The sequence below is a fragment of the Oxyura jamaicensis genome, chromosome 2 (assembly GCF_011077185.1).
Source record: "Oxyura jamaicensis isolate SHBP4307 breed ruddy duck chromosome 2, BPBGC_Ojam_1.0, whole genome shotgun sequence".
In the NCBI taxonomy this organism is placed as follows: domain Eukaryota; kingdom Metazoa; phylum Chordata; class Aves; order Anseriformes; family Anatidae; genus Oxyura; species Oxyura jamaicensis.
Genome location: NC_048894.1, coordinates 106,980,513 through 106,996,119, shown reverse-complemented (window position 1 = coordinate 106,996,119; position 15,607 = coordinate 106,980,513). Strand labels below are relative to the sequence as shown.

Here is a 15,607-nt window from a genome sequence, read left to right as displayed (position 1 = left end):
CTCTCCTCTCCTCTCCTTCTCTTCTTCTTCTCTTCTCTTAATTTAAAGGTTTATTCTAGAACATTTTCATGAGATTTCTGAACTTTCATTGTTATTGATGTCATTAAAAATTGTCTCTAATCCTGCAAATAGCTTAGTGACACTCATGCATAAAGTTTTATTTTATTCATTTTATTTTATTTTATTTTATTTTATTTTATTTTATTTTATTTTATTTTATTTTATTTTATTTTATTATTTTTTATACGTGTTTGAGAGCGTAAAGCCCTGGCTGGCTGCCATGTTCATTCATTATGGATGTAATTAACATGACTCATCAACATTTTCTGGTTATGGATGATGTGCAGCCTCATCTTTTGTATCTCTTCTTCAAATTAGGCTTGCAGTGCTGAAATCCTAGCATCAACCTACAAAGTAACTCAAAGAAGGAGATTTTTAACCATTTTGATTCACAGGTTACAAAATGTTCCACAGAAGATACTTATCTGGATTTCCATGCTGTGACTGGAAAGATGGAGAGATATGTCACAGCTTAATGCAAATGGGAGGTTAAGGATGTTAAAGAACTGACTTTGTTTCATGTAGTAGAAGAATATTAATATTGAAGTAAAGAATGTTACTGTTAACTATTACCACATATACATTCAATTATGTCATGGCAAACTTGTCAGGTACTTGAATTTTTTTGAAAGAACTATAGTTTATAAACACAAATTAATGAATATACTGCAACTTTTCCCATAAGTATATACTAGACTTCATGATGAAGCCTCATCATCACAATCTTGCTTACCTATATATTGATTCCAATTTAAAATGTCACCAATACTGACAGTTTGCTTATAAAATTTACAGTAGCAATTTTCAATAGAACTGAAACAGACATATCAAAAAGAAATATTTCATTATATTGTTATTTATTTTTATTAATCATGGAAAATAAGTTAATTCTAATGTTATAATGCTGCAGAAAATAGTATAATGGTTAACTATTCCAAACCAAAGCAATATATTCATAAAACAAGCAATAAAGTTTCTGGTTAAGGGATGTACCTGCATAATCTCATGTAAAAATCGAGAAAGAATATTTGATTGGTGACTCTTCCTCCTTCAGAAATTTTGGATAAATTTAAATTGTAGCTAGTGGGAATATATTTTGGGTAATATATTTATTTTTGCTGATAAAAAAAAAAAAAAAAACAAAAAAAAAACCTTTTTTCCCCTTCCCCAGAAGAACAGCTTTAGAGGAATTCACTTGCTGGAATTAAACTGCATTTGTCATTCCTGTGGAGCAAAATCTAAACTTTTAACCTATGAACCTATGATGCATGGCCCTTGGGATTCATGGAACCTGACATATGAGTTAAGCAGTTGTTTTCAAATGCAGTGTTTGTGCTGTGTCTCAAGACCAAATGAGACCTAACCTGCAGGAAGACATAATGAACTTCATAAAGACCGCATGCTTTGAGGAAAGCAGAATTGAAATTAAAGGCATTATTTTTCTCCTGGGAAATGCAGTAAGCTTGCTGAAGAAGGAAAAGGGATTATTGAGGGGCAGTAGAAATTTGCTGAGGTAACAGAGGTTGGATGTTCATTTACACATTTCATGTGTGACTAATGTCTTCTTAAAAAGTATCGGATGAATTATTTCTAGTCCATGTTCTCCAAGAAGCTGAAGTTCTTTCCTATCAAAGCTTATTCATCATTTTGTTCCTGCCCTCTTTCCATGTGAGAAACACTGCTTCTGTTTCCTTCTAAATTAATGACTATTCACCAACTGAAAGCTGTCTCGATCCCCATCATTTGTTGCTAGCATCATTGGATTTCAGATGGGCTTGCATATTTGTGAGAGCAAGGTCATGCCTGTGGTAACTTAGCTTCATGATAGTATCCCCAACAATACTGTGAGAAGGTATGGTAGAGAACTTAATGAACTGCTGATTCAAACAAATGACCTGCTGCTGAGTATTATTGGGTAGGAGTGTTTATTAGCCTTAATAAATAAAACAAGTAGCAAGCTGAAAGGGAAAAGACACGGGATAACAGAAAGCACAGGAGACTGATTTGATTGCAGACTGGAAAGGAAGTGACTCATCCTGCTCTTAAGAAAGTGAAGTGTGTAAATGAGAAGGGGGTCTATGTGCAACCAGACTGAAGTTCTTGTTCAAGACTTAATCTGTGCTAAATGTTCTTTCTCTGTAGTTATAGATTTCCATGTATACTTTTTTAGGCATATTCCATAGTCCAGAAATTTAAGATAATATAAGATCTCCCACACAAGATATTCTTGGGCTAAAACTACTATTACTTCTAGAAATTCAAAGGAAAATTTGGAACCTACTTTAAATGTTTTTATTCTTTTTCCAAACTGTTAGCATTTTTATTTTATTTTATTTTGCCTTCATGAAATTTCAAGGTACTAATAAACTAGATGAAACAGGAATATGTGACTGATTCCTGAAGGCAGTACAAGACTTTGAGGTTTTGTGAATTTCTTAAACTGTATCTTAGGTTGCAGAACCAAGCTGGAGTTTGGAAATTGCTTTTAATTTGCTATGTCAGTTGGCATAAAATTCACAAAGTGAAAGGCAAAGAGATATAAACACACTAAAGAGACTTTGTCACTTCTTACTGATAAAATTGCTACCTTGTCTTCAAGTACTAAGCATTATTGAGCCTGGAGTTTTCAGTTCTCTGTTTACAGAATTGGTGTAGTGGGTTCCTGTATAACTGAATTGAGCATTTAAAGGCAGAGAATAAGTAGAAGATTTTCTGACATCAAGAGGAAAAAAGTAGCTATAAGACAAGGATAACTTACTGGGAGAATGTTGTTTATACTGTCCTGCAAGTTTTTACCAGCAAGTACTTCAACAGAACATTTGTCATAGAATTTTTATTAAATGTAAAGTTATTCTTCAAAACAAACAAACAAACAAAAACCATAAATAAAAATTAGTTGTATCTTATCACCCTAGTCATTCTTGGTTTGATTAGCTAAACACCAAATGCTTAGGTAACAGTGGAGATGCCTGTGTTTACCCAATGTAAAGTATGTGGTCTTTAAAATGCCTGATTAATTCCATAGGCACTCAGAATTCTGCCTTTGTTCACGTCCACAACAGTCTCAGTAAGGTGGAGCAGTTTGATAGATATCTTCCAGCTCAGTCCCTTTGGGATCCTTGCATGAGTCATCTCTGCTTTTCTTAGCCAATCCTTCTCTTCTTGTTCAGAGTAGGAGCAGAATATCAACAAAGAAATGAGCTTCTCAGAAAACAGCTTTGTGCTGACTGCTTTCTGTGAAATTAATAGTTGGAAGAAGAGGAGGTGATCATGATACCCTTCTAGACACTGCTGTGTACTCCTTCAGGAAATGGAAAAGTTGTGTTTTATGGCAGCCCTGCCAGCTAGAGTCACAAAATCACAGAATGATTGAGGTTGGAAGGGACCTCTGGAGTTCATCTGGTCCAAGCCCCTGCCTCAGACAGGACCACCCAGAGCTGATTGCCCAAGACCATATCCAGGCAACTTTTGAAGATCTCCAAGCAGAAAACTCCACAGCCGCTCTGGGCAACCTGTGCCCATGCTTGGTTACCTGCACAGCACTGAAGTGTTGCCTGATGTTCAGAGAGAATATCTGGTGTTTCATTTCGTGCCCAGTGCCCCTTGTCCTGGCACTGGGCACCACTGGCAACAGCCTGTCTCTGTCTTTGTTGCACCTTCCCTTCAGGTATATATTGATAGGATCCCCCTGGAGCCTTCTCTTCCCCAGGCTGAACACTGCCAGCTCTCTCAGCCTCTCCTCATAGGAGAGGTGCTCCAGGAACTTCATCATCTCTTTGACCTTTTGTTGGACTCTTTCCAATAGCTCCATGTCTTCAGAAGCACAGAACCACAGAATCATCTAGGTTGGAAGAGACCTCCGAGATCTTTCCTATGCTGGGGAGCCCAGAAGTGGATACAGTACCCCAGAGCTGGCCTCACCAGCACTGGATAGAGGGGAATGATCACTTCCCTCCACCTGCTGGAAAAAAAGAAGGCAACCAAACATACGCTTGTCAGGTGAATGACTGCTACATTTTCCTATTTTCAGACTTTATGATGCCATGGGTTATCTAAAGAGGGAGAAAAGGGAAAAGTGAGGGAGATACCCTTCTTGAAGCAGAGTTCTTTTTTAGCAACTTAGAAAACCTCAGATTTTTAGGACATAATGGAATGCAAAAGACTCTTTAACCAATAGTTAAGGCAAAATAACAAAATAACTCACTTTCACAAATGGAGTGGAAGGTTTTCCTTTTGGAAGTACCCCATGGCTGTGATACTTTGAAAATAAAAGTTAAAGTATAGTAAATTTTGACTCTCTTCAGCCTGAAGATGTCACTGACTGAAAGCTTGAGCCTGGTGCCACAAGCACCCTCAGGTTCCTTTCTGTTGACATGCTCCCCAGATGCTTGTCTTACAGTCTGTACCTGTGTACAGCATTAATCCATCTCAGGTACAGAACTCGGCATTTTCCTTTGTTGAACTTCATGCCATTTATGATTGCCCAGTTCTCCAGTCTATCTAGTTCCCTCTGCATAGCCTCTCATCCCTCTAATGAGTCAACAGCACCTCCCAGTTTAGTGTCATCAGCAAACTTGCTGAGGATGCACTTTACTCCTGCATCCAGATTATTGATAAAAATGTTGAACAGGACTAGCCCTAGACTTGAGCCCTGGGAAACATCACCAGTGACTGGCCACCAGACAGATGTAGCCCCATTCACTACAACCCTTTGAGCTCTGTTATTCAGCCAGTTCATCACAGTATAGTGTATACCTTTTCATGTCAGAGCTGGACAGTTTTTCCAGAAAGATGCAGTGAGGAACAGGATCAAAGGATTTACTGAAATCCAGAAAGATTACATCCACAACCTTCCCTTCATTCACTAAGTGGATGACCTTATTATAGATCAAATTACCAAGGTAGGACTTTCCCTATGTGAACATGTTGACTATGCCTGATAGTAGCTTTGTTTTTAAATGCCTTTCACAATAATTTTTCCAACTACTGAGGCTAGACTAACAGGTCTGTAGTTTCCTGAGTCTTTTCTTATAACCTTATTTTCACTGATTGTTGCTTTCTAGTTTGGATGGTCAGCACAAGCTGCCTATGGCCCTATTGCTTACATCACCTCAGGCCAACATCTTTACCTTTCTTCATAGCCAAAGCTATATATGTTGTATGGCTGTAAAATTGTTAAGTGCTTATGCTGCTTTATTAAGCCATCAAAATTAAGGCAGAAGTAGATCAGATATTTTGGGTTCTCTCTGCTTGGTTTGTTTTCCTAGCACAAACCAGAATAATCTAACAAGTAGACATAATCAAGGTCTCACTTAGCTGAGTAGTACTTACAGGCAGGTTTTGCTCCATGACAAACAACTGAAAAACTCAAGTAATCTTCCTAATGTAAAAATAAATAAATAAATAAAATGCAACAAAACAAAACAAAAACCAGAATTTGTAGATTAAGTAGCAGGAACAAAATAAATCATGAAGAACCCCCAAATAAAGAAAATCTGGTAATTTTCAACAGCTACACACTTAACAACAGTATGATTTTAACAAAAAAAATCAGATTTTTTATGGTAATGGGTGTTGACAAATTTCTCACATTTCGTATTGCCTCATAACCAATTGCAACATACTCACTTGTATTTACAATTTCACAGGTATTTAGAATTTCATGTTTATTCATACTGTTGCTAATATATTATCTTCTGGACACCAGCTGAGTTGGCTGATATTTTTCAACCCAGCAAGAAGACTAATTTGTTCTGTAATAAAAATGTGAGTTAATATTTGATTTTAAAAGGAATATCTATACATTGCTGTTAAATAACTGAACTGTATCCAAATAACACTGTTTCAAGTTCTGATGGGTGGAACAAAGTGAATCAGGAAAGCTGACTGAGCCAAGAATTCAATTCCATTCAGTCAGTGTGGTGGTTTTACCGTGCTAGGCAGCTGAACACCACAACCGCTCTCACTCCCCCTCTCAGATGAGGAGGGGAAGAAGTAAAGGAAAGAACAACTCATGGATTGAGATAAGGATAATTTAAGAGAAAAAAAAAAAAAAAAAGGAAATATTATTACTAAACAATTCAACTAAAGGGAAAAAAGGGAAAGGGGAAGAGGGAGGGGGAAAGGGAATAACAAAACAAGTAAAGGCTATGTGGAAGTGCAGAGGAAAGAAATTACTCTCTACTTCCCACAAATGAGCGATGCTTGACCACATCCTTGAAGCAGGGCCTCAACACACGTAGCCAGTGTTTGGGAGGAGGACAGACATTTTCGCAACGAGAGACCACTCCTCCCTTCTTCTTCCTTTTTCCACCTTTTATTGCTGAGTGTGACATTGTATGGTATGGAATATCCCTTTGGTTGGTTTAGGTCAGCTGCCCTGCTGATGTTTCTTTCTCACTTTTTTGCCCACCCCCTAGATGAGTTAGAGAAAGTCCTGATGCTGTGCCAGCATTGCTCAGCAGCAGACACAACCCTGGTGTGATACCACTGCTGTTCTAGCTACAAGTGAAGAGCACAGCACTGTGTGGGCTGCTGCAGGGAAAGGTAACATCCCAGCCAGACCCAGGACAGTCAGTATTTCCAAATTAAAATGTGTTTTCTAAGTTTTTATGTTCTTAACCTCTGAACTATTACCAGAGTTAGTCATCTAAGTACAGTTATGGGTTTTTCTTCATGTATTTCGTTTCAACAGAAATAAAACACATTTGCATTTTACTTTTAGCCAGAACTTGTATAATATGTGCATAATTGATAGAAAGAAGTATATTTTTAAAATAATTTAAAAGAGACGTTGGAGATACTGAGAATTATTTCTTTCTCAGATAATAAGGTTTGCTAATGGTTGGTTTGGGCTCACAGGTCTTTATAGCGTCTTCTGTAAGATAATCAGGTGATTTTACTTTCCTTTTTGATTCTATCTTAAATTTTCTTCCAAATATTTCTTAAGGAACATCAGGAATGTATCACAGCTCCAAATGTGGACTTCTCATAAGAGCATCTGACTTTCAGTTCACTCTGTTTTACTCCTCTCAGAATAGAGTTTCTAATATATATCTTCAAAACAGACAGTAAAATACAGATCCCACCTCATGAAATAATTGAGTACAGTACAGTTGATTAAGAAAGAATTAAGATTAATATCTGAAAAACCTTTAAATCAAATCTAGTGATGCAAATAAGCACCTACTCTAAGCATTTAAATTATCAAGCGTACCTTTTCCTAAATACAGCTTTTCAGAGGGTGTACCTCACTTTAATTCAGACTTATTATTTTTTACATTCTTTATTGTCCCTCATAATTATCATTGCTGCTAGGAGTCAAAATAATTCCAAAAGAGAAACCTCTTGTCATAATCTACTTCTCTTCATTACTGTATATCATCTGTCACACTACGTTACTTTGTTTTTCTCCAGATTTTAGCATTGTGGAAAAACAAAAAACAATATAACATAAGAAAGGTATATTTGTTAAGTTTCTGTTGATTGTTTGTTTTTTCATTTTTTTTTTTTCATTTTTTTTTCTGTTCTCTCACCAATTGGAATTTTAGGGTGAGGGCTTTTAAGTTTAAGTAAAAGTAAATAGAAATTTTCATAGAAAACCTTCTCTTTTTATGGATAAAGGAAGACATATCAGATCTGTAAAATGAAGTCAAATTCCCTATGCAGTACAGCTGAAGTCAAAAAGGATGTGATTCAGAGCTGGATGAGAAAATAAAAAAATAAAAAAAGGCAACAACAGCAACAAAACTCTTTCCCTCTGATGATGCAAAATAGAGCTGTACTTGTTTCAACTGTGAAATCACAGCTGTTCCTAGGGTGGGGAACTGGGTGGTTGAGCTCTATGACTCAAATTCTGCCCCTTCATTAAGTCCAGTAGTGCTGAACATGCAGTAGAAACTTTCCAACCTACTATGTCATCTTCTGTATTAGCAGGTTTCCTATGTCATAAACTGTTCCCAAGCACCCTTCCACCCTTCTCTCTCTCTCTCTCTCTCTCTCTTTTTTTGTTTTTGTTTTTCTTTTTCCTTCTCTTTTTCTATCCTTCATGTGTTCACAGAGTGGTCATAAGTGCTTGATTTACTTTGTCTGTTTGTTGTTTGGTTCTTGCAGGTGAGAAACCAGGTCCAGAGCAAGACGAAGTTAAGCTGCAGAATGCCAGCAAGCAGATTGTGCAGACCGCTATCCTCCAAGCAGTGCAGCAAGTTTCTCAGGAAAGCCAACAAAAGGAGAAGCGAACAAACAGCAGTATGAGCCTCCAGCTAGAAAGAGGGAAATTAACCAAGAAGCATGAAAAGAAGTAAAGGAGCAGCTTGTTTATTTTGATCCTTCAGTGTTTTCAGCCTTCTCTTTAGTATCAGCTGTATTGCTAATGCAATGTTACTGTTGTAAAACAAACCAAAGTATAATCCACACCTAGACATAGAGTAAAGCTGCAATAGTCCTCGGCTGAGAAATATTAAGTGCATTAGATGACTAACTCCATATTTATGCAGTGCCTCTTAACAGAAACAATAATCTTAGCTATTAAAGTAGTTTCAAGCACAAGCTCTTATGGTATGGACTTATTTTTGAAAGCTTGTTGTCAGCACACTTTCATATAAGTTCTTCACGCAGTGTTGCTGCCAGGTCAGCTGGCCAGATTCTTTTCGGAGTTATTGGGTTCACTGAAGCTGTCTTCACTGAAGAAATAGTTTATTATTGAGTGTAGTAGCTTTCAGGCTGCCTTGAAACATGACTGTCATTTTTTATTTTTATTTTTATTTTTTTTTATTATTATTAACCATGGACTATGTGAAATGGCAGTATAAAGTCGATTTGGTAAGTTCCACGAACCAACTTTTTTTTTTTCATCCTGGAAAGAAAAGCAATCCAGTGCAACTTTGCAGTGACTATGATCTATGACTGTGATCATAGATCTGTGATCTATGTCTTTTTCTTTTAAAGAAGTTAAAATAAGTACTGAAGTTTTGGTCTACTTATTTGAAATACTTCTGAACTTCTGCATAAAAATCACTTGTGCCTCGACTACTGCTTTTAATTTTCTTGATAATGAAAGAAGAGAAACTGATATAATGACATGGAGATCACTAGCTCCTTCTTCAGTTTTGAAAGTTTGCTGTGGCTTGATTTACAGACAATGACTACTGGAGTGGCTTTAAAAAAGGTTTTTGAATTTATTAATATATTGAAGGACAGAAATATACTGTGTCTGAATTTTGTCATGATAGATATTTCTCACCTGCTGGGCATAAAGTGACTTCAGATATTTGCAATTGTCACATGGATTGACCTTAAGTAGCACTGCGTTAAGCTGGTAATACAGAACTTACCCTTAAACTACTCTATATAGCTGAAGAAATCCATGATATTTCTGAAAATACATATTAAACATACATAGCTTTCACTTTTATGCTCCCTTACTGTAATGATGATTGCACTATTACACATCTGAAATGAGTAACAATATATTTCATTTTAGAAAAGGTTTGTAGCTGTGCTGTATCCAAATTCTTGTGGTAATATACCTAGAAATATGGAGAAACAGATGCACAGGATCTGCAAAGAATGATACAAACATTCATAATTGCTTTTCTATTCAGCAAGATGATTCTCAAAGAGACTTATTGGTTTAAGTAATTGGCTATTACTTAGTGTGTCCAACTGCTTGTGTTAAACAGTTTTGGGATTCTTTCTGATGGCCAAGGGCTTAGTCATGAATAGCCACATACTATATTATTAAGCCTCCGAGCTCTGCTTGATTCCTTTTTTTTTTTTTTTTTTTTCCAGCACTGACTCATACCAGATAATGATCTAGCTCAATCTTCTTTCACTTAAAAATGCAAAGAAAAATTCAACATTATTAAAGTTGTTCTAAATCCTCTAATAACGAAAACTGAATTGGACTGCAAGTACACAGTTCACTTCTATAGATTCTGAGTGAATTTTCCCAGCCAAAAAAGCTTTGACATGTGGAAATATCTGGGTCTTGGGGCATGTGCATGTTTGTCATAATAGTCATTTTTTACCATCAACTTTTTCATCAACTGGCCTTCACCTGTGTGATAACTCTTTTCTAACCACTCACTGCATCTTTGCTTTCTGATATCCTAAGGAAACTTCAGCTCTGAGGCTGATAAGCAGGCAAGCCCAGTGGATGAGGAAAAGCAAGTCTGTTGGAGAGACTGGTGTAAAATAATTTTTGCCAAAGACTCACCTAGAATGATATGGAAAGGAAGGAAAGCAAAATCACCATTTTGTTCTACTTGTTCTACTTTTTTTTTTTTTTTTTTCCCTCAGAAATTTGCAATGCAAATCTCTTTATGTATTCCTGGTAACTATGTTTTTAGTAATCTGACAGTATTCTGGAAATTAGTTTGCACGTCCATATATTTTCCTTAAATCATCATGTTAGAAAAAGAGGAACTTCAAAAGCCACTGAATCCAGGCTTTTGCCACTGCTACATATAAGCCTATTCCACACTTCCTATGCTATTTTCCAATACCCCTTTACTGTTTTAGTCTTTTTAGACACCATGTTACCCAACCAGTACATCATGCATAACATTTCAGTGCTGTTAGAACTCTAATCTTGGAGAGAGAAGTGCTGCAGAGCCTTGAGGAAGTTTACTATGGTCTCCTATCAAGGAAAAAAAAAATACCCTTGCACAAATAGTGTAGTTTTCCCTGAGACCCAAATAATGCATCTTCTATCTGTAGCATATATCCCTAAATTAAGGCATGCATTTAGTATCGCCTATTGGCAAAGGATGTTCTGCACACCACTTGCATCCAGTATATGTAGTTGAGATCTGTACTGCATGTGAGAGAACTGCACAAAAGAAAACTTAACCCTTGACTTATGCTCACTAAATGGTGAAAGCGGGTATTTTTGGTATCTTCACTGACAGATTATATTTTCTGGCAAAAATACAGACTAAAAATTATTACAGATGTGATGCAAGTCCGATTACAAATAAAGAAACTTTAATGTCTTACATGTCTCTTGTTTCTCTTAACAAAAGAAAGGAAGGAATTTTCAGATTCACTATATTTTTTTTTATGAAGCAAGTAGTATGTTCATGAGGCTGTTCATGAGTACTGAGAACATTATTCACTACAATAATTCATATCTTAAAAGTGTGAGACAATCAAAATGGTATCTAAACGTATTTAAAATAAATTCACATTTTAGCACTTGTCAGTTGTAAGTAGAAAGATACACAAATGTGAAATTACAACTCTTGCATCTCTTTTCATGAAGTAGAATCAGGTGTCTGTGGCTATCTTGCACTGTGTTTGCCATATTTTCATTTAGGTTGATTATCAAAATTTTATTACTGTACTTGGACTGTTCTTTGTAATGTAATCAGACACTGTCCATAAAGCAGCAACACCTAAATGGAAATTCATATGGGCACAGCAGGACATTTTAAGAGATTACTAACTGTCTCTGCTCATAAATTTGTCAGCTCTGGGTAGTAACACTGGAAATTCCTGCTCTAAAATGTGAAGGGAAAAAAAAAATTAACTTGGAAAATGACATCTTCATTTTATCTTTTCAGATAAATAATAGCATTGTGTGATAACATTATAGTTAAAAGCTGGAAACTCTTGAATACCTATTCAATAGCAAACGATGCATCTAAAAATCTTAATTAAAGTAGACTGGTATCATGTCTGATTTTTTGGCCATGTTTTTAAACATCACATAATGTAGTGTGTCTACAATAAGAAGATTATAAAATTAGCAATGTAGATATTCTTGATATGACTACACTGAAATATGCTGCAGTTGTCCTTTACATGTGTGCTAATGCCAAATGCAGATGTTAATGTGTCATTACAAAAGGCTTATATGAAAAAGTTTAAAATAATTTGGGGAAAAAGATAAGGGGAAGTAGAATAAATTTTTGAAAGAATATGGGATTTAGTCTATTCTCTTGATTACCTTCTTGGATCTGAGAAAAAAAATAAAAAATCTATGAAGACCTGGATATTGGCATAGCCTAATTTCTCTCCATTGGTTCTTGCAAGAAATTGTTGGATCAGTTTGTTAAAAGAGTATGTGGGAGTGAAGGGGAAAACTGAGCTGTTTATAATGTTCTCCTCACAGCCACCAGACACTCACTACGGAGTGAGCATCAGTAGTGACGTAGCCTGGTTTCCAATGGATTGGTTTCTCATGGCTGGCTCTTTGGGGCCCCATAAGATAAGCACTGACAAAACCTTTTGTCTTGTTTCAGTTTTTCTGGAACAAAGGGATTTTCTGAGGTCTAATAAGTTGCACTGTATCCTGCCTTTCAAAGGGAGAAGAAGCAAGGTCTCTTTCATCTACTTCTGTAGCTACTCCCACAAAACCTGCAGGACATCAATGTGTATGGGCTTCTGCTTTTAAAGACAAATGCATGTCCACCACATTTAGTCAATTGACCAACAACTTCCTTAATCCTTAAGAAGGGATGGATGAGTACACGTATTAGCTATGCCTGAGTTATCTGACAAACACCAAGAAATAGATGAGTGTTTTAAAGGAATTTGCTTCAGAGCTGTTCTTGTCTGCCAGGCAGATTTTTCTTTGTTTAATTAACATAAGCAACTTGTCTTTTCAATGGCTTTTCCTCCAGTGGCCTACTACTTGGTTTTTGTACACGAGCTTCCTAGTTTTACCATTAAAATAATAGTTCACTTTAAGTTTGGGTTTGATTAGTTTGAACTCTGTCAATAAATGATGTCCTAGAGGAAAGGAAGTTGTTTTTTCATCCTTCATGGACTAGAGGAGGAACCCACTTACGTTGATTATAAAACACCAAAGTAAGATGTTCCCATTAGCTTTAAGGAAAATGATCTATGTGTGCTTTCAGAGTTGAAACTCATTCATAAACAACAGTTAGTGAAGACTCTAATCGCATACTTTGTGATCTGAGGTGGAATGAACATTACTGCATTGCTCTGAAAACTTACATGCTACTTCCTTGCGTCTGCTGAAGATTTTGAATTGCATCCATTGGCAGAGTGATACATCTGCCCTTGGGATTGAATAGCTGCTATGCTTTACACTTGTTTTCTCTCTCTCATTTTTTTAATATTTTTTTCCACCTGGGACAGCTCATTCTGAAAAGATATCAGTTCATCATGATGGACTATGAAAACCACCTGCTTCCAGAACAAGGAAAGTGAATATAATAAATCTTACTTGTCTCATTGGTAAAATATTGACCCTTTCCCACAGCTCACGGTATGTGTTTATTTCCAAAAAGGACAACTCTGTTAGCCAGTGCTTCTTTACATTCTCTTGCTGATGGATTACCCTTAAAACAGTGATCTTTTATACTTACAAGGCAAAAACTGTTCCTAGGGCACAGTTTGCCCTGACTTGTGGCTGTTGACTAGGTTTATTTGACTTTAGATTTCCCACAGACTGTATCAGTGAGCATTAGGTTTTCTGGATCTATACGCAGGAACAGGGTGACTCATTGTACTTTTTTAGTTTAGATCACTGAAAGCTACAAGGAACAAAGTGGCCTTCTCAGTGCTGAGCTGCTTTTGCAGCTCTTCTCTTGACCTCATACATTTCTTTATTTTTATGTATTCACCTCCAGACAAAAGTCAAATGAGCAGATCCAAAAAAAAAAAAAAAAAAAAAAAAAAAAGGAGGGGTACCTGAGAGGACCCAGCACATCCCTGAATAACTCTCTAATTTAAACAAATAAGCCCCACAATATTTTCCCCTCTCATAAGTGTATGAAAGCACAAGATGCTCCAAATTCCCATATTTCCTCATCACTTGAGACAGTAGGATGCCACCTAGTTGAGAGCTCTATTTCAGCTCAGAAGGTGCAAATTCTTCCCTCTGTTTGCTACAGCTGGCTTCACAGATCAGTGCCCAGGTCAGGTGGCACCTTGCTCATCACTGTGCTCAGAGGAGTTGGCTGGGTGGAACAGAAATATGTCTAGAGCCAATCTCCAAGGAGTAAAACTTTGCAGAAAGCACTGTGCTTCTACCTGGCCAGAAATGTTCCTCCACCACCTGGAGCAGCTAAACAAGTGTCTCCTTGTGTTGTGCTGTGGTGGTGTTTTGTTTGTTTGTTTTTCAAGGAAAAAAAAATAATAAAGCCCCTGAGTGCTCCTTGTTCACTGCCAGGCAGGAAAGCAAACACAGTACTCTAGCAAGCAAGCAAGTTTGGAATTTGGAACCATTCTTCAGGGTACCTAATATGACCAAAAAAAAAAATAATACATTTTCTTCCAGGCTAAAATCAGAACACCTGCTTCCATAACTTGACATGTGGCTTCAGCCTCTTCTGTTCCTTGCAATGCAAGGAAACACTGAAGATTAAGTTAACCTCCATTGATTTTTTCCCCTGCTCTTATTTATTCCAGCTAACCTGTACTATTGTCTCTCAAGGCCACCTTCTTCCTTGCTCTGAAAAAAAAAAAAAAAAAAAGCCTAGAATAAAATGTTGGCTCAGTCCCCTAGTCCCTGTTTATATCTCTGTTTTCCAGCATATTTCAGGTAACATTGTTCCTTGGTATAGGAAAAAAACAAACAAACAAACAAAAAATTATCTTTACCACGTTTCATTCTTTAAATATTTTTGTCTGTACCTGCATTGTGTGTAGAGATAGGTTTGTAGTAACTACTGCCATGTTACAACTCTGAAGCTGTCAAAACATCTATATACTATATATGCTAAATCTTTCTTTGAGAAAACCCTTACTCTTAGAAATCAGATTATATAACTCCATCTGCCTTGGTAAGAATTAGGTTAACATCTATTTTGCCTGCTGGCAGGCTAGGAGGCTGGTGAGCTTATTTTGTTGATTTTTTTTTTCTTTCTTTCTTTCTGTCCCCTTTCAAATATCTGTATCTTAGCCTATTAGGATGCAAGTGTCTTGATTATTTGGAAAGTTAAACACGCAGCTAGGGAGCACATTGAGAGATTGAGAATTACAGTCCTAGCTGAGGTAACAGGGCTGCACACAGAGATGATGCCATACAACCCCAGGATCTGCGTGACCTGCAATTTGGAGGTACAATAATAAACAGTCCTTAACAGATTATGATGTCCGGATGCTAGCAGCTTTCAGTGTGCAGATGGCTATGCTGTCAGTAAATGTCAGCCTTCGGTCTCTAAACGCCTGTCACATTTCATTAGGGCGCACATATGACTGTGTTCCCTCCACTGCTGAGACTTGACAGCAGACAAAAAAAATGAGTTCTGCTCATAATCGTCCTGTTCCTTATTATTTTGTGATCTGTTCATTTCACCCAAGTACCCATGTCTACAGAAGCAAAAAAACATTTCCACACGTGAATTTTCAGATTGTTGGTGAAAACAAATACGTCATCACTCAGGGAGATGCCAAATGCTCTGCAGAAGGGCAAAGAAACTCTACCTCTTTCAGTATGTATGTGTCTCTAGAGGAACAATGCATCATCCTAAGGATTTAGTGTATGTTTGCAGACATTTACAGGAAACAGCCAACTCCTTTTTGTTTTGTGACTGTCATTTGAGCATTAGACCATACTATGTCTCTCCTGCTG

General features: G+C 36.8%; 1 protein-coding gene across 1 annotated transcript in view; it reads left to right on the top strand.

Annotated features, from left to right (window-relative positions):
* The window catches only part of AKAIN1 (A-kinase anchor inhibitor 1), a 20,814-nt gene extending 9,223 nt beyond the window's left edge, over nt 1–11,591 (top strand). Inside the window, exon 2 of the mRNA XM_035318563.1 lies at nt 8,173–11,591. Within this exon, the coding sequence (XP_035174454.1) occupies nt 8,173–8,363 (191 nt within the window). The 3' untranslated portion in view covers nt 8,364–11,591. The remainder of the gene's footprint in view (nt 1–8,172) is intronic.
* The last annotated feature ends 4,016 nt before the right edge of the window (nt 11,592–15,607 follow it).